Below are 23,283 nucleotides of genomic sequence, written 5' to 3' on the forward strand. Positions count from 1 at the left end.
TAAAGTCGCCATAGTCCCAGATGGCCATAGGCTGCTTTCCCTTTGAGAGGGTGAACTGACTTGTGGTGATTTAACTGGAGGATCACCACACCTCAGAGTAGTAAGGTTGGGAAGGCCTCAGCCGGTACAGGAATTGAAATGAAATGAAAATGAAAATCACTTATTGTCACGAGTAGGCTTCAATTAAGTTACTGTGAAAAGTCCCTAGTCGCCACATTCCGGCGCCTGTCCGGGGAGGCTGATACGGGAATCGAACCGTGCTGCTGGCCTGCTTTAAAAGCCAGCGATTTAGCCCAGTGAGCTAAATCAGCCCCTAATTGAACCCGTTCTGTTGGCCGTGCTCTGCATCATGAACCAGCTATCCAGCCAACTGAGCTAAACCGGCCCCAATGTTGTATGGCATTGCCACCATGTTAAATGGGGTAGATTTTGAACAGGTCGAGCAACTCAAAACTGGGCATCCATGAAGTGCCGTGGGCCGTCAGCAGCAACAGAATTGTAAACATCCACAATCTATAGTTAGCTCATGGCTTGGCAAATCCTCCAATCAACCATTACCATCAAACCGGAGGGATCAACACTGGTTCAACAAAGTGTGGGAGGGCATGCCAGGAGCAGCACCAGGCAGGCCCAACAATGAGGTGTCACATAATCTTTACAGTGAAGGAGGAGGCCATCGGGCCCATCGAGCCTGCATTGGCTCGCTGAAAGTGCATTCTACCTAATCCCACTTCTCTGCCTTCAGAGTGAGAAACAATGCCGAGAGAGGCAGACCTGGAGAGTTAAAACAGTGAGAAAAATGAGAACAGCTTCAGAGTGAAAAACACCACAGAGAGAGGTGGACCTGGACAGTTAAAACAGCAGGAAAAGTGAGGGCAGCTTTAGTGTGAAAAACACCGCAGAGAGAGGTGGATCAGGAGAGCTAAAACAGCAGGAAAAGTGAGGGCAGCTTTAGTGTGAAAAACACCACAGAGAGTGGTGGACCCGGAGAGCTAAAACAGCGGGGGGGGGGGGGGGGGGGGAGAGCAGCTCTCTGTGCACGAGGCGGGGTGCTGGGGAGGGGCGTGCTGAGGATCAACTTATAGGTGATTTGGAGATTCAGGAGCCACATGTGGGGGTCGAGAGATCGGGACGCCATTTAGATCACTCCCCGTACTGAGGAGTTTTGACATATTCTTGCACCCCTTTTTGAATAAGGGTGTAACATTCACAATTCTCCAGTCCTCTGGCACCACCCCGTGTCTAAGTAAGGCTGTAAGATTATCACTAGTGTCTCTGTAATTTCCACTCACTTCCCTAAATACTCTTGGATGCATCTCATCCATTTAGTGCTTTATCAACTAAGTAAAGATAGCATTTTAACACCTCCTTCACAATTGTAAATTCTTCTAATGTACCAGTTTCCTCCTCACTCTCCTCAGCCCAAGTAGCATCTTCTTTCGCTGAAAGACAGGTGCAAAATACTCATTTAATACCCCCAGTTTCTCCTGCCTCCACTTGTGACGCCCCTTTTTCCTTTCCTAATCGGCCCTACTCTTTCTTTTACCACCCCTTTATTATTTATATGCTTATAGTGTCAACCTGGTGAAGCTACAACACAGGACTACTTTCATGCCAAACAGCGTAGATCATAGAATTTACAGTGCAGGCTATTCAGCCCTTCGAGTCTGCAATGGCCCTTGGAAAGAGCATCCTACCCAAGCCTACCTCTACCCTATCCCCGTAATCCCACCTAATCTTTTTGGACACTAAGATCAATTTAACATGGCCAATCCACCTCACCTGCAATCTTTGGACTGTGGAAGGAAACTGGAGTACCCAGAGGAAACCCACACAGACACAAGGAGAACGTGCAGACTCCGCACAGACAGTGACCCAAGCTGGGAATCGAACCCGGGACCTTGGAGCTGTGAAGCAACTGTGCTAACCACCATGCCATCCATAAGCAGCAAGTGATAGATTAATTGATCCCACAACCAAGAAATTGGATCTAAGCTCTACAGTCCTGCTACATCCAGTTGCGAATGGCACCATTAAACAACTGGGGAAGGCTCCACAAATATTCCCATCCTCAATGATGGGGGAAACCCAGCACTTCAGTGAAAAGACAAGGCTGAAGCATTTGCAACCAGATGTCCCAAGAGGATAATCCATCACTGCCTCCTGAGGTCCCCAGCATCACAGATTGCCTGTCTTCAGCCAATTTAATGCACCCCATTGAATATTTGATTGGATTGGATTTGGTTATTGTCACGAGTACTGAGGTCCAGTGAAAAGTATTTTACTGCATGCAGCTCAAACAGATCATTGAGTACATGAAAAGACAAGAAAAAAACACAAGCAAAGGCTTTTAGCCCTGATAACATTCTGTAATAGGGCTGATGCCTTGTGCACACACCCCTAGTCAAGCCGTTCCTGTGCAGCTATAACACTGGCATCTACCTGGCAATGTGGAAAATTGCCCAGGTATGTCCTAAACACAAAACAGCAGGAAAAATCCAAACCGGCCCTTTACTGCCCATCTACTCTCAATCATCAGTGAAGAGATGCAAGATATCTTCTACAGTGTTATCAAGTGACAGTTACTCAGTAATAACCTGCAACTGATGCTCGGGTTGGGTTCCGCCAGGGCCACTCAGTTCCTGGCCTCATTGCAGCCTTGGTCCAAACGTGGACAAAAGAGTTGAACTCGAGGTGAGAGTGACTGGCCTTGACATCAAAATTGCAGTTGATGTAGAGTACGGCACCAAGAAGTCCGAGCAAAACTAGTGTCATTGGGGCGGGGAAATCCCCACTGGTTAGAGACATACCTAATACAAAGGAAGATAGTTCTGGTTGTTGGAGGTCAATCATTTTAGTCCCAGGACATCACTGGAGAAGTTTCTCAGTTTGGTCTCCTGGACTCAACCATCTTCAGCTACTTCATCAACAATGTTCCCTCCACCATAAAGTTAGAAATGGGGGTATTCACTGCACAATGTTTAGCAATAGACGTGGCTCCTCAGTGTGACGAAGAGCCTCATCACTGGCCTTCTGGCGCACGATTAATCACCTCAATACAACTGAGTTACTTGACATTATTTATTTTACTTTGCTTTTTCTTGTTCCTTATATTGCCTGTCCAAAGTATTTTTCTTGGTATATTGTAAATCTTTTGTTGACTGGGATTTGGAGTATAAATAAATACCTTTGCACAAAAGGTGTCATTGCATGCTTTGCCATCCTTAATATATATATATATTTTTAGTCCACATTCGATCCGACATTATCCTCACCCAAGCCAAAGGTACCCTCAGATACTGAAGCAGTCTGTGTCCATGTGCAGCAAGGCCTGGACAACATTCAGAGTTGGGCTGATAAGCGGTAACATTTGAGCCACACGTGCTAGACAATTACCATATTCAACTAGAGAGAATCCAATCATCTCCCCTTGACATTCAATGGCATTATCATTGCTGAAACCCCACTATCAACATCCTGGGCATTACAACTGACCAGAAAATGAACTGCACCATATAAATACTGCAGCTGCAAAAGCAGATCAGAGGGTGGGAATTCTGCAGCGAGTAACTCACTTCTTGACTCTCCAGTCTATCTACTACAAGGCACAACTTAGGATTGTGCTGGAACACTCTCCCCTTGTCTGGATGAGTGCCGCTCCAACAATACTCATGAAGCCCGACACTGTCCAGGAAAAAGTAGTCTGCTTGATTGATGCCCCATCCACCACCTATTCTCAGTGGCAGTGGTGTGTACCATCTGCAAAATGCACAGCAACAACTCACGAGGGCTCCTTTAACAGCACCTTCCAAACCCGAACCCTACCACCTAGAAGGACAAGGGCAACATAGGCATGGAACAACACCACCTACAAGTTCCTGTCTAAGCCACACATCATCCTGGCTTAGAACAACTTCACCTTTCCTTCGTTGATGCTGGATCAAAATCCTGGAACTCCCTTCCTAACAATGTGTACCTTCACCAGGTGTATTGCAGCCGTTCAAGGCAGTGGCTCACCACCATTTGCTCACGGGCAATTTTGGATAGGCAATAAATGAAAGCTGAGCCAGCAACACCCATATCCCGTGAAAACATATTTTAAAAATCGGGATGTACCTAATAAAGGTTCGTATCTGTCGACAATACTTTAGAGAGAGTATTCCTTCTCTATAGAGAATATATTTTTAAAAAGTCACACATTTTACTGGGTCTAGTTTTCGAACGATATTGGCAGAAAGTTGTCTGGCCGTCTGGGTAACTGAGATTTGAGGAGTTTAAGGCAGAACAAAAGCAGCTTAGGAGATATTTTTTAAAAAACTCATTCCAAACCAATTGCCCTTGGTTTCTGGCTAAAGCTGGTCTGTGCATAAAATGAAAAGAAATGCTGATGCATTACTTCACAAATGGGCAAACTAGTCCACATTTTCTTTTAAGACCACTGAACCATGTAAGATGATGTTAATATTTAATTTGCTGGAACAATATTCTCAACCGTCTACTGTTACAGTGAGTTAAAATATTCCAGCTGGAAGAAAAACACAAAACCTAACAGATAGTCACCAAATTCATGTTTATTTTCATTGAATTAATATTTCAGGTTAACTTGAATCTCCAATTTCAGACAAGTGAAAACACACTTTAGAGAAAAATCGGCTTCAGGTTTTCTTTTCGGTATGATATTTTGTTGAATTTGAAGACCACATTGACCTACAGCACATTCAATTGAGTTCTTAGCTGTTGTGACCTTGAAGAGCTTCGGCCATGAATAATTTGCCCATGCTCTGTGACGTAAACTCCTTGATCTGTTGGCAGTAGGTGTTGATTTGTCCTGTTAAGAGTTGAAAGAAGGAGAAAATAAAATTAAAGACTCGGGAACTTGTGATCAAAATGTAGCCTGAAAACGTAAAAGCAGAATTCAAAGGGCAACAGTTCACACAATTATATACTGCACAGAAAAAATGCAATTTCCTTCTGTCAATATTTAATGCACACATTTCTTTTATACTTGGTCTTTTAATGCGTGTATACAAGCTTACCAATCATCATAGGTTACAATACAACCGTATTACATAATCACAGTACCAACCACATCTTTCTGAAGTGACCAGTGTCAAAGCAATTATGAACAACACTTGCGAGGTCTTTCTGAAAAACTCTAATTTTGTCCACAATTCCATGCTAATGTAATCATGAGAACCCATGGTTGTAAAAGTCGAAGAATCTGTACCAAGGTAGCAATGATTTGCTGCTTTCCAGTCATGTGTTATGTGCATGGCACAATGCATCTAAAAGGTTGATACTCATTGAAACAGAAACTAGAGTACAATTTAAGGAAAATGGATATTGGACTTTAATCTCAATGCCAAGCTCAATAACCTTTTCTGCTCTAACTTTACTAATTGCTGAATGATAGCAAAAACATTGCCAAACTATTGGTAGCTAAAGCTCCCATCTGTTCCCAAGAGATTCAGCAGTATTTCAGCTTTTCCTGAATCAGCAGCTCAACACCCAATTTGAATCAATACTGATTGGGTATTCACCCAATTTAGACTAAATTAACAGAACTACCGCAAGGTCTGACTGAATATGCTCCAAAAATCTGGTATGGCAAATCCATTCCTTTCCTTTCTAGAATCTTCCTGGAGAACAGAGGCATTTGAAATAATTTATATCTGGAAGTCTGCAAACACCATTGGTAGAGAAACTTCCCACAGATCCAATTTAGGCCTAACTTGCACCAAGCAGTGGAAAATAGCCAAGTCATTCTGCTTTTTGAAGCACTTTTGGCAGTCGTTGTACGGGCCTGCGCGGAAATGCCAATAGATTTATGTGGTTGTTTTGGCCATTTTTTAATGTTTGTCTTACTTTCTGGGAAGCAACTAAGAGTTGTTTGTGCCATGTGAAAAGCTCTTTTATGCACAAGCGGATTACAAAAATAAGGAAAAGAAAAGAATCAAAAGGAACAGCTAACCAGCATCTGGCTTTTCACAGAATGTTTCTTCCTACAGGCTTGATTATGGTGGGCAGAAAGATTATTTAAATTGAAAGTATTCCTTTATATTTAGCTACTTTCCCTATTACCTAACTGAATCATCTCTTCCACATGAATGCATGGGAGGGTACCTGCGCCACAAATGTGAAAGGTGAGGTGGCAGATAAGAGCAAAAAATAAGTAAAGAGGCTAGCTTTTGTTTTTTACTAATACGAGAAACGCTTACATATGCAGCACTGGAAATACATGAAGTTAACGAAAAATTGCAAAATCATAGGAATGAGAGATTTGGTTTGAACCAGGACCTTGACTGGAAAATCGTGGCAGTCGACAAAATTCTTGTCCAATACTTAGTTATTATGGATTGAGATCAAAGAAAGGAGAGATTTGAACAGGACGAGGTCAACATCGGTGGCTGTGGTTAGCATTGCTGCCTCACAGCGCCAGGGGTCCAGGTTCAATTCCGGCCTTGGCTCACTGTCTGTGTGGCGTTTGTGCATTCTCCCTGTGCCCTGGTGACACAAGAGCTCCACAAACTGAATTACAATAAATTAAGTATATCGATATAGACAAACCCTGTTTTAGCGTCTCAGAAAAATACTCTTCAAAAATAAAATGCTTGTGATTCTCACCATTTGCATTTCTCTTAAATGCCTATTATAATAAAGACATCACTCCTTCACTCCTGTGGTGTTCTTTGTGTTCCTTATTTCAGGATGGCTGGTGTGGTGTTCACAAAAGACCACAGAATAGCTTTAACTTAAACAAAGCTCTAAATTTATGAACACTACTAACTTTGATTTGATACGTGCTCCTAAAGAATACACAGTTGATAAATAACATTTAAACTACACTAATCTACAGCTAATCTCACTACTGATATAAACTATGATCTGTTCTCACTTACACTATCTGTACTTCTGACTCTCTGAAGCTAACCCCTGCACACACTCTCCCACAAGGCTGAGCATCACTGTTTTATATAGTTGTAACTGTAGTTCTCTCTAGTGTCTACTCTAGCAGCATAATTGGCCCTTGCAGTTCTGACAATACTGCAACTCTTATATGGGTTAGATTCAGGCATTTTATTATTGGAAGTTGGATCTCAGGCCAACAGTGTTCTTTTGCCTATAGGCAATAAGGATTCTAAGTAAAATTCCTTTCAGTTCAGCTCTTATCACTACAGGTCCACAGCAGAAAAGTTTCTGACATTTGACATAAATTTCATTCCTATGGCCAGTGGAGGAAATGGAAAAACGTCTTCCTGGTACAGCAGAGGCTGCTCTTCAAAAAAAATAAATTGCTGGAAACACCCCAATCACTCAGTACCCACAGAGTACACAGATGATTAACATTTCATTCCTTGACATCTGTCTTTTGAAGTTGGGCCAGAATATAAAAATCTAGACCTTCTGGTCAGCACCTGTAAAGGTTTGACTAATCCACCGTCACTGCTGAATTCTTCTGGGATCTTCAGATCTTGAATGACAGAGAAGTGTGTACAGCAACCTCTCCCACCTAAGTGCAGTGAGGGGCTAGAATTGAGGAAAAGAGAGGACACTTTTTATGGCACAAGTTGCCATGTCCAGGTAAATGTTTTAAAAGGCCCAGTCTTTTAATGCATGTGTGGGTTAGTGAATGGGTCAGTGCGAGAGTGAGAACAAAATAACAAAGAACAAAGAAAAGTACAGCACAGGAACAGACCCTCCGGCCCGCCAAGCCCGTGCCGACCATGCTGCCTGTCAAAACTAAAATCTTCTACACTTCCTGGGTCCGTATCCCACTATTCCCATCCTATTCATGTATTTGTCACGATGCCCCTTAAATGTCACTGTCGTCCCTGCTTCCACCACCTCCTCCGACAGCGAGTTCTAGGCACCAACTACCCTCTGTGTAAAACAAACTTGCCTCGTACATCTCTAAACCTTGCCCCTCGCACCTTAAACCTATGCCCTCTAGTAATTGACCCCTCTACCCTGGAGAAAAGCCTCTGACTATCCACTCTGTCTATGCCCCTCATAATTTTGTAGACCTCTTTCAGGTCGCCCCTCAACCTCCGTTGCTCCAGTGAGAACAAACCGAGTTTATTCAACCACTCCCCATAGCTAATGCCCTCCATACCAGGCAACATCCTGGTAAATCTCTTCTGCACCCTCTCTAAAGCCTCCACATCCTTCTGGTAGTGTGGTGACCAGAATTAAACACTCTACTCCAAGTGTGACCTAACTAAGGTTCTATACAGCTGCAACATGACTTGCCAATTCTTATACTCAATGCCCCAGCCAATGAAGGCAAGCATGTCGTGTGCCTTCTTGACTACCTTCTCCACCTGTGTTGCCCCTTTCAGTGACCTGTGGACCTGTACACCTAGATCTCTCGGATTGTCAATACTCTTGAGTGTTCTACCATTCACTGTGAGGTGGGTAGCTGACGGGGAGCAGAGAAGAGGGGGGAGTTAGATAGAGGGTGGAGGGGAGAGAGAGAGAGAGAGAGAGAGAGAGTAGTGGGAAGTGGTGGAGTTAACCAGTTATTAGACCAGATTTTAAACAGTCTAACATTTCTTGGGTACGTGTCCAACTAAGTCGAGTGCATCTAGCCCACGTCTCTGCTGAGTTCAGGGTTGGAGACATTCACGGAGGGTCCAGGGCAACAGGGAATCAGCCCGTCGGAATTTAAACTTCCCAGGCAATTCCCATACATGTCTGTGCATCAGGACCGTTGCAGGGTACAGATGTACATCTCCTGAAATACGCCCCATCTCCAACGAGCCAGAGACGAAAAGGTATGGGCACCTAACTGCACAGTACTTGACCAAGAAGTGTTCAATAATCAGTTCTTTCCTTTATCCTCCTCTAAATCTCTAACCTGCAACAAGCAGTGTTTCAAGTCTTGGTGGTGGCTGAGGTGGTTTGAATAACTTGGTAGGATCCTCCTCTGGCAATGGTGCCTCCCCACGGCTCTGTCGTTGGGTATTTTCCAGCTGGCGCCTGTGTAGGTACTGCAGAGAAACTTTCAGTTAAATTTATGCTGCCAAGTCAAGATTTTCAGATAACTTAATTGCTTTAGATAACAACTAATTTTTCATGTGGGGGGGGGGGGGGGGGGGGGGTGGGGGGGGGGGGGGGGGGGGGGGGTGGGGGGGGGTGTCTTAATCTTGAGAAAATGTCTCAATTACTTACCATCGCCTTTTCCAAAAGCAAATCTAAATGTCTACTTAGGGCTTTTGCCTGCCTCTGAAATATTTGTAGATTAGTTGTGCATATTCTTGATACAAATTAATATGCCTTCTCAGGTGGCATGGTGCGGGTCACCTCCATAAATATCCAACCAGTTTACATCCAGGCATGCCCAGATCTAACTATATGATACTATGAGCCAGAAGCTTAAACAATAGGTTCTCCCTTTTGTGAACTAAACTATATATTTGTGTATTTTCACGTGACACATTCAATTTTTTTGGATGATGAATCAAGAAAATATTTGACAAGACAAGGACAATTATAAATGGTGAAGTCAGTTCATTTCTCAGACAGCGAATGAATCTAAAAAGCGATAGTTACGATTGGACTCGGTTAATCCGATTGCTGCAACTTGTCTTTGCAGAATGATACGAACTTGGTGCACTTTTTTATGCCAGTGGATCACCTTTATTGGATTTAAAATAATTTCCAACCATCTGTTTAGCACAGGGCTAAATCGCTGGCTTTGAAAGCAGACCAAGCAGGCCAGCAGCACAGTTCGATCCCCGTAACAGCCTCCCCGGACAGGTGCCAGAATTTGGCGACTAGGGGCTTTTCACAGTAACTTCATTTGAAGCCTACTCGTGCCAATAAGCGATTTTCATTTTCATTTTTTTTTTCTCCTGCATCCTAACTTGCAGAGCCTACCAAAAGACTGCCCGAGCAGCATTTTGTTTAAAAGCCCAACATCAGTGTGTGGTTCTGTCGGTATCTTTTCTCCCTGTGTTCATAACCAGAGCTGAGGAGCAATTCCAGACAACCTCTTATGAGTGTATTTCACAGCGGTCTTCCCAGGGCAATGGGTGTAAGGTGTTTACTGTGACAGGCCAATAAGTCAACCCTTGCCGTTGATCTTTGGGGAAACATTTTCAATACATACCTCATTCATATGGTAACCACTTTCTGACTCAGTCATTTTTAGAAAAGCTGTGAGAGAAAAGCCCTCACCCCCCACCAACCCCCCCCCCCCCCCCCCCCCCCCCAAAATCAGGAATGTCAAAACGTGACAGCACTGCCTCTGGAACCAAATGAACCACAGTTGATGTAAAAATGTTATAATTCAAAAAACGTTTTGCACTCTACACAATATGTAATAAGCATTTTACAAGAATAAATAATAATATAACATATACCATTTGCAGTAAAAAACAGAAATGCTGGAAATACTCAACAGATCAGGCAGCATCTGCGGCCAGAGGATGAGAGTTTCATCAGAACTGGGAAAAGTTAAAGACATAATAGATTTTGAGCAAGTGGTGGTGGGTCAAGGAAGGCCTTAGATAGATTGATTGACAGGAGAAACTGAATGACAAAAGAGTTGGATTTACAGGACTAAAGGGAACCATGATATGGAAAGAAATGAAAGAAAGAAAATAAAAGATGTGCCTTAAGCAGGAATACTCCTGCATGAAAGAAAAAAATTAGATAAACTGAAACATGCAAGGAAGAGGAAACAAAAATTGGGGGGGGGGGGGGAAGAGGAAAGAACAAATATACCTATCGAGGAACAATAACTGCCTGCCCTTTATAGGTATGTCTCTGTCAGGCAGGGAGGAAATGGCCGTGTGAGGGAACCATGGTTCACAAAAGAGGTTGAATGCCTTGTCGAGGAAAAAGGAAACGTATGTAAGGATGAGTAAAGAAGGTGCAGATCGGTCGCTTGAGGGTTACAAGGTAGCAAGGAATGAGCTTTAAAAAAAAAGGGCTGAGGAGAGCTAGGAGGGAGCATGAGAAGTCCTTGGCGGGTCGGATCAAGGAAAACCCCAAGGCTTTTTACTCTTATGTGAGAAATAAAAGAAAGACCAGGGTGAAGTTAGGGCCGGTCAAGGACAGTAGTGGGAACTTGTGCATGGAGTCAGAAGAAATAAGAGAGGCATTGAATTAATACTTTTCTTCAGTGTTGACCAAGGAAAGGGGCCATGTTTTTGAGGATGAGAGTGTGATACAGGCAGGTAGGCTGGAGGCGGTAGATATTCTAAGGAAGGATGTATTAGCAAATTTGAAAAAACTTAGGGTCGACAAGTACCCTGGGCCAGATGGATGAGATTGCAGAGCCTTTTGCTTTGATCTTTGGGTCCTCACTGTCCATGGGGAGAGTGGCGAATGTTGTTCCTCTGTTCAAGAATTACCTTGGTAATTAGAGGCCGGTTAGTCTTACTTTGGTGGTAGGTAAGTTAATGAAAAAGGTCCTGAAGGATAGGATTTATGACCATTTGGAAAGATGCAGCTTAATCCGGGATAGTCAACACGGATTCGTGAAGGGTAAGTCTTGCCTCACAAATTTGATTGAATTCTTTGAGGAGGTAAATAAGTGTGTCGATGAAGGTAGAGCAGTTGATGTCGTATACATGGATTTTAGTAAGGCATTTGATAAGGTTCCCCATGGTCAGTTTATGAAGAAAGTAAGGTGTGGGATAGAGGGAAATTTGGCCAATTCGATAAGTAGCTGGAGAGAAGACAGAGGCTGGTGATGGATGGAACATTTTCAGACTGGAGACCAGTTACCAGCGGTGTACCACAGGGATCAGTGCTGGGTCCTCTGCTATTTTTATCAATGACTTGGAGGAGAGGGCTGAAGGGTGGGTCAGTAAATTTGCTGATGACACCAAGATTGGTGGAGAAGTGGATGAGGTGGAGGGCTGCTGTAGGCTGCAAAGAGACATTGATAGGATGCAGAGCTGGGCCGAAAAATGGCAGATGGAGTTTAACCCTGATAAGTGCGAGGTGATTCATTTTGGTAGGTAAAATTTGAATGCGAATTATAGGGTCAACAGCAGGGTTCTGAGGAATGTGGAGGAACAGAGAGATCTTGGGGTTCATGTCCAAAGATCTCTGAAGGTTGCCACTCAAGTGGATAGAGCCGTGAAGAAGGCCTATAGTGTGTTAGCTTTTATTAATAGGGGGCTTCAGTTTAAGAGCCGCGGGTTTATGCTGCAACTGTACATGATCCTGGTGAGACTACATTTGGAGTATTGTGTGCAGTTCTGGTCACCTCACTATCGGAAGGATGTGGAAGCATTGGAAAGGGAGCAAAGGAGATTTAACAGGATGCTGCCTGGTTTGCAGGATAGGTCTTATGAGGAAAGGTTGAGGGAGCTAGGGTTTTTCTCTTTGGAGCGGATGAGGATGAGAGGCGACTTAATAGAGGTTTATAAGATGATGAGGGGGATAGATAGAGTGGATGTTCAGATACTATTTCCTCAGGTGGATGTAGCTGTTACAAGGGGGCATAACTATAAGGTTCAGGGTGGGAGATATAGGAGGGATGTCCGAGGTAGGTTCTTAACTCAGAAAATGGTTAGGGTGTGGAATGGACTGCCTGCTGTGATAGTGGAGTCGGACACTTTAGGAACCTTCAACTGGTTATTGGATAGGCCCATGGAGCACACCAGAATGACAGGGAGTGGGATAGCTTGATCTTGGTTTCGGACAATGCTCGGCACAACATAGACGGCCGAAGGGCCTGTTCTGTGTTGTACTGTTCTATGTTTAAGAGACAGAGTTTACGACCTGAAATTGATTAATTTGAGATTGAGACGGAAGGCTGCAAAGTGACTAATTGGAAGATGGGGTGCTGTTCCTCTAGCTTACAGTTGAGCAGGCCAACAGCAGAGATGTCAGCATGAGAGCAGGTTGGAGAATTAAAGTGACAGCCCACCAACAGCTCTGGGTCATGCCAATGAAAAGAGTTGTGCTGCAAAGCTGACACCCTTTGGTCTCCCCAATGGAGAGGAGACCACATTGTGAGCAGTGAATACAGCAGGCTGGATTGAAAGTAGATGACCTAAATTGCTGCTTCACTGTCCAGGGTTTGTCTCACTTCCGTTTTCAGACAGCAATATAATAATAATAATCGTTATTGTCTGTTCCAGGCACATCATTTGTTTATTTGTTTCTTTTTTGACCCATCGGGATTCCTTTTTGCCCTGTAAGACTTCCATTCAATCTCTCCCGTCTTCCACCCATCACAGACACTCCTTTTGTCCTTGTCCCAAGCCTATTACAGCTCCAGCATTTTCCAGTTCTGCTGGAAGGCCACCGATTGGAAATATTAACATTGTTTCTCTCTCCAGATGCTGCCTGACCTCCTGAGCATTTCCAGCATTCTGTTTTTATTTCAGTTTCCCAGAGCCTGCAGTATTCGGCTTTTCAATTAGCATATTTTTTGCAAATTAAATTTTAGAGGGTAACAATTACTAAGGATGTAAATAAATGCTTTCATTTCCCACAATACACAATTTGTTTTGCAACAATGGTGCACATGAAATATGCTCATCTCAAGTTACTACCCAAGAACAAAATTCATAGATTTGTATCATTTTGGTAGGTAAAATTTGAATGCGAATTATAGGGTCAACGGCAGGGTTCTGTTTGCCAAATACCTAAGTTTTGACTCACCACAAGGAAAACTGACCTTTCCCGGAGGGAGGAGAGGAGGCCAACAGAGCACTCAGTGTCAAAATGAATCAGAAAAAATGAGGAAAGAAAAATACTAGCCGAACAAAAAGGATGTTTTTCTTTTAAAGGATTTTAAAGCATGAAATTCAAAGGGTATGATTCATTTTTCCCCAGTTAAGAATAACCTCCATGACGTAATCATTGGGCAACTGTAAAGTCTATGCCTACCACAGTTTGCAGTGATACCATGCTGATGGTATTTTTTCACTCCAAACTTTGCCAATACAGGAAGTTTTAACTTTGATTCTCCTTACTTGCTGTTTTTGTTGTTGCTGTTTAGTTACATTCCGCATGTAAGTATTATATTTAATGATATCTTGACTCATTTCATCTACTCTGTCCATTAAGAGCTGAAGGTTCTTCTCCAGGTGATTTCTGTAAGACATAAGTAATTATGAAATATGAAGAATAATAGGTTGTATATATTATGCAAAAGTAATTTCATATCCATTTTCCATTCTCTCAGATAAAATAAATTTGCAATCCTGACCTCATTGTGTCCCTTGCAATACCAAGTGAGCCAGAAAGCAACCTGTGGTATTTTATCTATACTGGAGTGTCTACTAAGTCAAAACTGACTTGCTCTGGGTCAGAAATCCTAAAGCTTTAATGGCTATATTTAAAAGTATGCAACATGGTTGATGGTATAAAGTTGTTTTTCAAACTGGAGGTCTGTGACCAGCAGTGTGCCTCAGGGACCAGTGCTGGATCCACTGTTATTTGTTATTTATATTAATGATTTGGATGAGAATTTAGGAGGCATGTTTGCATTAAGTTTGCAGATGACACCACGATTGGTGGCATGGTGGACAATGAAGAAGGTTATCTTGGATTGCAACACGATCTTGATCAATTGGGCCAGTGGGCCAATGAATGGTAGATGGAGTTTAATTTAGATAAATATCAGGTGATGCATTTTGCGAGTTCGAATCGGGACAGGAACTACTCAGTTAATGGTAGGGAGTTGGGGAAAGTTATAGAAGAAAGAGATTTAGGAGTACAGGTTCATAGCTCCGTGAAAGTGGAGTCACAGGTGGACAGGGTAGTGAAGACGGCATTTGGCAACTTGATTACATTGGTCAGAACATTGAAAACAGGAGTTGGGACACCTTGCTGAAGTTGTACAAGACATTAATTAGTAAGGCCACACTTGGAATACTGTGTACAGATCTGGTCACCCTATTCCAGAAAGGATATTATTAAACTAGAAAGAGTACAGAAAGAGCATCCTAGTACAAAAGAGCATCCTCACACCCTTCCACTCCTCGATTAGTATATCATAGATACATAGAACATACAGTGCAGAAGGAGGCCATTCAGCCCATCGAGTCTGCACTGACCGACTTAAGCCCTCACTTCCACCCTATGTCCATAACCCAATAACCTCATCCTAACCTTTTTTGGACACTAAGGGCAATTTAGCATGGCCAATCAACCTAACCTTGCAGGTTTTTGGACTGTGGGAGGAAACCGGAGCACCCGGGGGAAATCCACGCAGACACAGGGAGAACGTGCAGACTCTGCACAGACAGTGACCCAGCAGGGAATCGAACCTGGGACCCTGGCGCTGTGAAGCCACAGTGCTAGCCACGTGTGCTACCATGCTGCCCTAGCAGGCCTTGGTACTTGAGATGTGACTGAGCTCTACTAGGATGCTACCGGGACTTGATGGTTTGAGTTACAATGAGAGGCTGGGTACACTGGGACTTTTTCCCTGAAGCGTAGGAGGCTTAGGGCGATCTTATAGAGGTCTATAAAATAGTGAGGGGCATAGATAAGGTAAACAGTCAACATCTTTACCCAAAGGCTGAGGAGTCTAAAACTAGAGGGTGTAGGTTTAAGGTGAGGGGGAGAGATACAAAAGGCTCCAGAGGGACAATTGTTTCACACAAAGGGTGGTGATTGTCTGGAACGAGCTGCCAGAGGCAATTGTAGATTTAAAAAAATATTTAGACAGTTGTATGGGAAAGATGGGTATGGAGGTATATCGGCCAAATGCGGGCAATTGGGACCAGCTCAGTGGTAAAAACTGGGCAGCATGGACAAGTTGGGCCAAAGGGCCTGTTTTCATCCTGTAAACCTCTATGCTATAAGTTATAAAACCAGAAAAATAATTTTATTCAAATACCAACACAGCAGGTCAGTCAGTATTTGTAAAGAGAAAAGATATTATTTTAGGTTTGCACCTTTTGCAGTTGGATAATGCAATTTAACTAAATGAGTAGTGTGCCACAGGAATGCAATTGACAGATCACAACATGCATCGCCAAATCACGTTCAACAAGATTTATGCAGGAATTGACAATAGTTATGGATGAGCAAAGCCATTCCCTATATCTAAGTTCACTCATCCCAAAATGATTCTCTAGTCCCCCTTTTTTTCTTCAATACTACCTGAATTTTTGCCTTTGTAAGATTATATCTGGAGGTCTATTTCATTTATTGTTTATGCACTGTATAAAGAATATAATTTCCTGATAGCACTCCTGAAATTACTAGTTTAAATCTGTGCACCCTTGTCCTGTTCTAGAAAAGTAAAGTAATGCTCCAGGTTCATTCCCTTAACTACCTTATATAGCTCAGTCACCTCTCAAGTGCCAAGGCTCCTGATATACTAACAGAGGCGTGGAATGGTGTGAGGACGATTGCTAGAAGGCACTGACAATCTTAATCACAGGGCCTCATTTAATAATTCTGTGCAGATAGCTGGCTAGATTGCCCGCTTGGATGACGGGCGGGAGCTAAGGTTTAGCAGCAGGAGGCCGGATTTTGGGAGTCATGGGAACAGAGTGGCAGTCAGTAGTAGTGGAGGGTGTCGCAGGTCACATACTGGGGGCGGAGCAAACCAACTGATGGTCATGATTAAGGGTGGAGATGGGGAGAGTGGTCTGCAGATGGCCACGACCAGGATAGAAGGCCCCCAAGATCTGGAGAGGCCAATGGCTTCCCTGGGAATCTTAGGTGGTGTTCACCTGCTCTTTCTGGCCCAAAGGGTGCCTCTCCTTGCCAGTTGGCTCCTCCCATCCATGTTGCTGCATCTGTGCAGGACTTTGTTTTTCGTTCAAAGTAAAAGCTGTCCCCTGCTGCTTTTAGTAGTAGCCCAGCCAGGACCTGAATCACTGCCATGAATATTCCAGGGTGCAGGTCACTCTATTCTGATATTATACAACTTCTGTCTCCCAATGAGCTGAAAGCTTCTCCAGTCCCTCCTAACAACCCTCATTTACTTTAGTGCTTTCCTGGTTGTGATACTGGGGGCTGAAAGGGCCCACGGGGAGATAATCTTCCCTACCGATGAAGGGAAGCCTGTGAAACCAAGGCTGAAGGTAGTGCTGGAAGTGAAGAGCAAGTCTGGTTCCATGCTTCTGGATTCAGTGTGGAAAGTGGTTAAATGGCCCAAACAGGGTAGGAAATGAGAGTACGGTAGTACATACGAAATTGGTCTGTGCATGATGTCAACCCCCTCACTCTACCTGCTCAAGTCCATGACAACACATCAATTCATCTTGCAGATACACCCCAGCCCTCTAAGCACTTCTTCAATTCCCATCTGTTCCTCCACTGACAATCGTCATCATCTTTATGTATGTCACGACTCTTCTTCCTAGCCACTCTCAATAATGTTACCCACCCACCCATTCAACACATCATCATTACTTTTACTCATAGATTTCTTCATCCCCTCCTTGGAGCAGAGTTCTGAAAATGAAGGAGAGGCACAAATTTGGACGTGTCCCTCCAGCTATTTCACAACAGACAGGTGCCGAGGAAGTGGTACTGGAAATTAGTGGAGTCTTGATGTGCTTAGCCGTCAGAGATGGGCAGCCTCCCAGATACCCGATAGACAGAGCTGAATATCACACAGTCACATGATGTAAGAGTAGCACAGTGGTTAGCCTGCTGCCTCACAACGCCAGTGTTCAATTTTGGTCTTGGGTGACTGTGTGGAGTTTGCATGTCCTCCCCATGCTTGCGTGGGTTTCCTCTGAGTGCTCTTGTTTCTCCCAAAGCCAAAAGATGTCCAGTTTAGGTGAATTGGCCAGGCTAAATCGCCCCTTAAGTGTTCAAGGATGTGCCGGTTAAATGGAGTTACGGGGATAGGATGGGGGAGTAGGATTAAGTAGGCTGCTCTTTCAGAGGGTCAGTGCAGGCTCGATGGGCCGAACGGCCACTTCTGCATGTAGGAATTCTATGGTTTTGACACTCAGTCAGGCCGACCTGATGTCAGGAACAAGTGAAATAATTTTAAACTCTTTTTTAAAAAAATTTGGAGTACCCAATTCATTTTTTTTCCAATTAAAGGGCAATTTAGCGTGGCCAATCCACCTAGCGTGCACATTTTTGGGTTGTGAGGGTGAAACCCACGCAAACACTGGGAGAAAGTGTAAACTCCACACGGACAGTAACCCAGAGCCGGGATCGAACCTGGGACCTCGGCGAAGTGAGGCCACAGTGCTAACCCACTGCCCCACCGTGCTGTCCTTTCATTTAAAACTCTTAACTTTGAACAGTTTTAATTCATGCCTTTAATCTCTCACAGACCTTTCAAGGGTCCCACAAGAGATGATCCAAGCTCAGGTACTCACATTAGTGGGATCAATTAGGATCAGCGAGTTTTTTTTTGCCTGCTGACTCACACACCATCTGAACAACAGATGGAGACAGACGAAGCAATGAACTGCCCATATTGCAGATGCTGAACCTCAATAGGCACTGACAAAGAGCAGTAGCAAAGAATGTACAATGAAAGTACTGGCAGGCATTTCAGATATTTTGCACATCTCAAGCAAAAGTGTCATAATATTGCAAGCCTTTACAATGCTGTTTTCAAAATTGAAAATGTGGCTGCTTGCATGGGAGCATCAAATGCAGCAATCAAGTGAGTGCATGCAAGCCATCACCAACGCTTGCACACTATGAATGTCACCTTAAATAGGCACATGAAACCTGAGCCCTGGCTGTTCACCACCTGACTGTTCTGCTGGCTGCTAAGTGTTCTCCAGCTCATTGCTAGCAGGGAAATGCAGGTGGGCCAAGTGAGATGATTGTAAAAGAGGACCTGGAAATGGAAAATCAACTCAAAGTGCTTCCACTTCTCACCCAGTGTCTCCCACATGCTGCTGTCAGTAACCCACATGTTGTCTCGAGGCTTGATGACCAAGTCTGCCCCTGCACAAAGGAGGGTGGTGGAGTCCTTGCCAAGGTCCTCACCAGACCCAAGATCCATAGGACATCAGCCAAGGGCACCTCAGCATTCAGAGCAAGGATCTTAGCAGCCTGACTCTACCTCCACTGAAGTCACAAAGGTTGTACCACAGAAATGCTAGGAAGGGAAATAATTGAGATTTATGGCTGCACAGAGGTATGTGCACTTGGCACTGTTACATATGTTGAAACGTAAAATTTCTATTCCTGGCTGATCTGTATTGAAGAATACCTCCAGATCTTGCCAGGCATTTCAAGGCACATCTTCAACATGCTGATGGCATGCTCAATTACACATCTAGTGGTAATATGGCTTTCACTGTACTGCTCCTGGGCCTATTTGTTTGGGTTCCTCAGGTTGTTACAGCCATTTTCGGTAAGTATTCTTTGTCTCTAACCTAGCCAACTGCTAGGTTTGATGAATAACATGGGTGACCTGGAGCTGCCTTCATTGCCACATATGTGCATCCGATGAAAGCTGTCAGAGCTAGTCAGAGGTGCAAACCCAAAGGTTTTTGTACTCCAAATGGCACCATCTTGGGCCCAATTGACATAACTGTCAACTCTGGTAAACAAGCCATCAATCACAAGCATGCTTTTGTGGGTCGACAACCGCAGGATCCTTCACCAGAGCCCTGGAAGGACAGTTGAAGGCTGAGGTGACTGACAGCCACTGACCAAGAATGGCTGTAAGGTCCCTTGGCTGCCAATCTTGTTCCAGCAGGTTGCAAATTTCCATCACCAACCAGCATCATAGAATTTACAGTGCAGAAGGGGGCCATTCGGCCCATCGTGTCTGCACCGGCTCTTGGAAAGAGTACCCCACCCAAGGTCAACACCTCCACCTTATCCCCATAACCCAGTAACCCCACCCAACACTAAGGGCAATTTATCATGGCCAATCCACCTAACCTGCACATCTTTGGACTGGAGGAAGAAACCGGAGCACCCACGCACACACGGGGAGGATGTGCAGACTCCACACAGACAGTGACCCAAGCTGGAATCGAACCTGGGAACCTGGAGCTGTGAAGCAATTGTGCTATCCACAAGGCTACCCTGCTGCCCAGCATGAAATTCTGAGTCTCCCAACATGCTGAGGAAGATTAGCCTCTGCCAGTACACCCTGTATTATGGAGAGGCAGGTCTGTGAAGAGCAGGCTGTTGCTGCTCCTGGTCATCTTGGTCCTCATCAGAAATCTGGCATAAAACAGAATAAATGGCACTCATTGAGATCTAATGGACCATAGCTTCAAAGTGAAGACCCTCCAAAACACTTGGAAAAGTTTTTTAAAAAATTTGCTCAAGGGTCATGGCCATCGCAGGCTGCGCCAGCATTTAGTGCCCATCCCTAATTGTTCTTCAGGGACAGTTTAGAGCCAACCACATTGCTGTGGATCAGGAATCACATGTAGGCCAGACCAAGTAAGGACGGCAGGTTTCCTTTCCGAAAGGACATTATTGAACCAGATGGGTTTTTATGACAATCGACAATGGTTTGCTAATGGTTTAATTCCAGATTTTTATTGAATTCAAATTTCACCATATGCAGAGATGGGATTTGAACCTGGTCCCTGGAGCATTACCCTGGGTCTCTGGTTTACTAGCCCAGTGACCATACTACTATCCCACTGCTTCGTCCAACAAAAACAAGCAAGAAAACAGCAATGAGGTTTCATAATTCCGTCACGTCTTCAGCCCCCTCAATTATAGGTATAATTGCCTTGCTTTCATTGGCATTTCAGAAAGCCCGGGGAACTCGGGGACCCACATTAAAATTATAAAAGCCATGTCAATATCATTGCAATTCAGCAATTAATATAATCAAAATTGATAATCTGCCTCTCCAGGGCATAATTCTGAGTTAAGTGCAGAAGCTGGTTGGAACAGGCCTCCTGTCACACTCTATTCCTGCAGTTTTTTTAAGGTTGGCTATCTTCACACCTCACCTCAAAATTGATTCTGCATAACTTGCTGGTTTTAGCTGCTGATAATGGTGCAGTGAGGGCCACAGGGATTTTGGAACCTCTGTGAAAGGAGTTATTAGTTTATTACCTATGAGGTTTAAGAATTGAGAAGGAAACAGAGGAATGACTAAGAAAGTGTTTCAGTAAGACAAAAATTAGATATGAAGAGAGAACTAAAAAGCGGTAAAGGTGGAGTGGATTAAGATGGAGAAGTGAGAAAGGAAAAGAAAGAAATATATAATTAGTCAATGAAACAATGGTCTACCACCTACAGGAATGAGATGCCACAGTTGCTCAATTTCTGGGGCAGGGATGTTGATTGGCATTGCACAATTATTACATTGTTAAAAAGGTACTTTGGAGACAAAGCTACTTGTGGCAAGTTTAATGGACAAACAATAAGCAAATCAGCAAGTTCTTAAAAATAACAGGATGGTTAAGAATGAGATGCTGCCTGTATTATTCCAGCAAAAGATTTAGCCCTTCCTAGTTTTGTAGATCAACATTGTTTTGGCTTTGTTAATTGCTTCTCTACATTGCTTGAACGTATTGCACATTGAATCCACTGAGTCTCAGATCTTGTTCAGCTTCAGCCTTAACTTAATTCAAAACGATCCATAAAGTAAGCGTCACTTAATTTTTCCTCTACACTGGCCCATAATAAATTTTATCAACAATTGTGGCCACTTACATAATTTGTCAAACCTCATTTTCTAGATCATGTGCAGACTCATCAGAATTAAATGCCACTCCTAGTTTGAACATTATGCATCGAGTTTCTGATTCACAGGTGGTCTAAACATGGAATGCTGGGACTCTGTACTCATTATTTTCCGCCATCGCATTATAACTCCTCTTGCCAAATAATCATAATTTTCTACCTTTCACGTTAATTTGCAGATTCAGGGTAAACCCTGCAGAGTTTTTTTTCACTAAGAGTCTTTTGCGTGGCAGCCTGTTAAGTGCCTTTTATTAGTCTCAGTACACCAGGGCTTTCCACAATCCACTTAGAATGTTACTTCCTCCAAACAGTCAAGAAGGTTGTCCTCTGGCTCTAATTTGAGAACTATTTATTTACCGTATATACTCGCGTATCCTGCGATCTCGCGTATCATGCGACCCCTAAATTTTCGTCCCCAAAACATGATTTTATCATATATCTCATGTATCATGCGAGTCACTTTTTTGAGATACCAGATGACACTAGGCTAGGCTTTCCGCCGTAAACAACCGAATGAGAAACAGCTGTTTTGCTGTTTCTAATCACGATAATAAACAGTTACCTAACATGTAACAAGTACCGTAACACATAACAACGATCGAATACATTCTACCCTTAGCCACTATGGAGAAAAGATCTGCGAAGAAATATACTGCCAAATTAAAGCTGCAAGTTGTTGCCGAAGCGGAACAAAGCAACAACGTTAAAGCTGCAAAGCTGTTTGGTGTCGGAGAAAGCTGTGTCCGAAACTGGAGAAAACAAAAAGAAAAATTGAAGGAAACTCCTTCCTATAAATGCGCAAATCGCGGGTCGAAATGTCATTGGCCGCAGTTAGAAGATAAAGTATCAAAGTGGGTGTCCGAAAATCGAGAAAATGGTTATATTATAACACGATCTAAGACTTTATGCTTTACGAGAAGCAAGAAAAATGGGCATTCGTGTGTTTACTGCAAGTCCCGGATGGTGTACGCGGTTCATGAAGAGACATGACTTTGTGTTAAGAAGAAAAACAAAAATTGCACAGAAACTCCCAAAAGAATTAGAAGAAAAAGTGACTAGTTTTCAAACATTTGTAATCAAACATCGCAAAGCTAACAGCTATAAGTTATCGTGCATTGGAAACATGGATGAGACACCCGTGAATTTTGATATGCCATCAAACTCAACCGTTAATAAAGTCGGCGAGAAAAGTATTTTTATCAAAACTACAGGGCATGAAAAGACACATTTTACGGTTGTACTAACGTGTATGGCAGATGGGACGAAACTTCCTCCAATGGTTATCTTTAAACGGAAATTAATGCCCAAACTAAAACTTCCAAATGGTATCATTGTCCATGTCCATGAAAAAGGATGGATGAACGATAATGGCTGCAAGATTTGGCTGAAGAGAGTTTGGAAATCAAGAGCAGGTGGTTTACGACGCCAAAAAAGTTTACTTGTGTGGGATATGTTTAGGTCACATCGAGTGGATTCTGTTGTGAAAGCTGTTCGCGAATCGAACACCGATATAGCAATCGTTCCAGCTGGCTTGACTAGCGCCGTTCAGCCACTTGATGTATCCATTAATAAGCCATTTAAAGACAATATAAGAAAGAAATGGAATGACTGGATGATGGAAGGAGAGAAATCATTTACGAAGGGAGGGAATATGAAGGCTCCGGATTTGCCTCTACTGTGTTTGTGGGTAAAAGAAGCATG

The 23,283-nt window shown here is 43.4% G+C and overlaps 1 protein-coding gene across 1 annotated transcript in view; it reads right to left on the minus strand.

The window, feature by feature from the left end:
- Positions 1–4,551: 4,551 nt before the first annotated feature.
- Positions 4,552–23,283, minus strand: part of eif3hb (eukaryotic translation initiation factor 3, subunit H, b) — a 195,208-nt gene continuing 176,476 nt past the window's right edge. The window contains exons 6-8 of the mRNA XM_038809764.1: positions 13,944–14,064; positions 8,858–8,990; positions 4,552–4,828 (exon numbers count right to left, since the gene is read on the minus strand). Of these exons, the coding sequence (XP_038665692.1) occupies positions 4,731–4,828; positions 8,858–8,990; positions 13,944–14,064 (352 nt within the window). The 3' untranslated portion in view covers positions 4,552–4,730. The remainder of the gene's footprint in view (positions 4,829–8,857; positions 8,991–13,943; positions 14,065–23,283) is intronic.

Source organism: Scyliorhinus canicula, chromosome 10, assembly GCF_902713615.1.
Source record: "Scyliorhinus canicula chromosome 10, sScyCan1.1, whole genome shotgun sequence".
NCBI classification, from domain to species: Eukaryota; Metazoa; Chordata; class Chondrichthyes; order Carcharhiniformes; family Scyliorhinidae; genus Scyliorhinus; species Scyliorhinus canicula.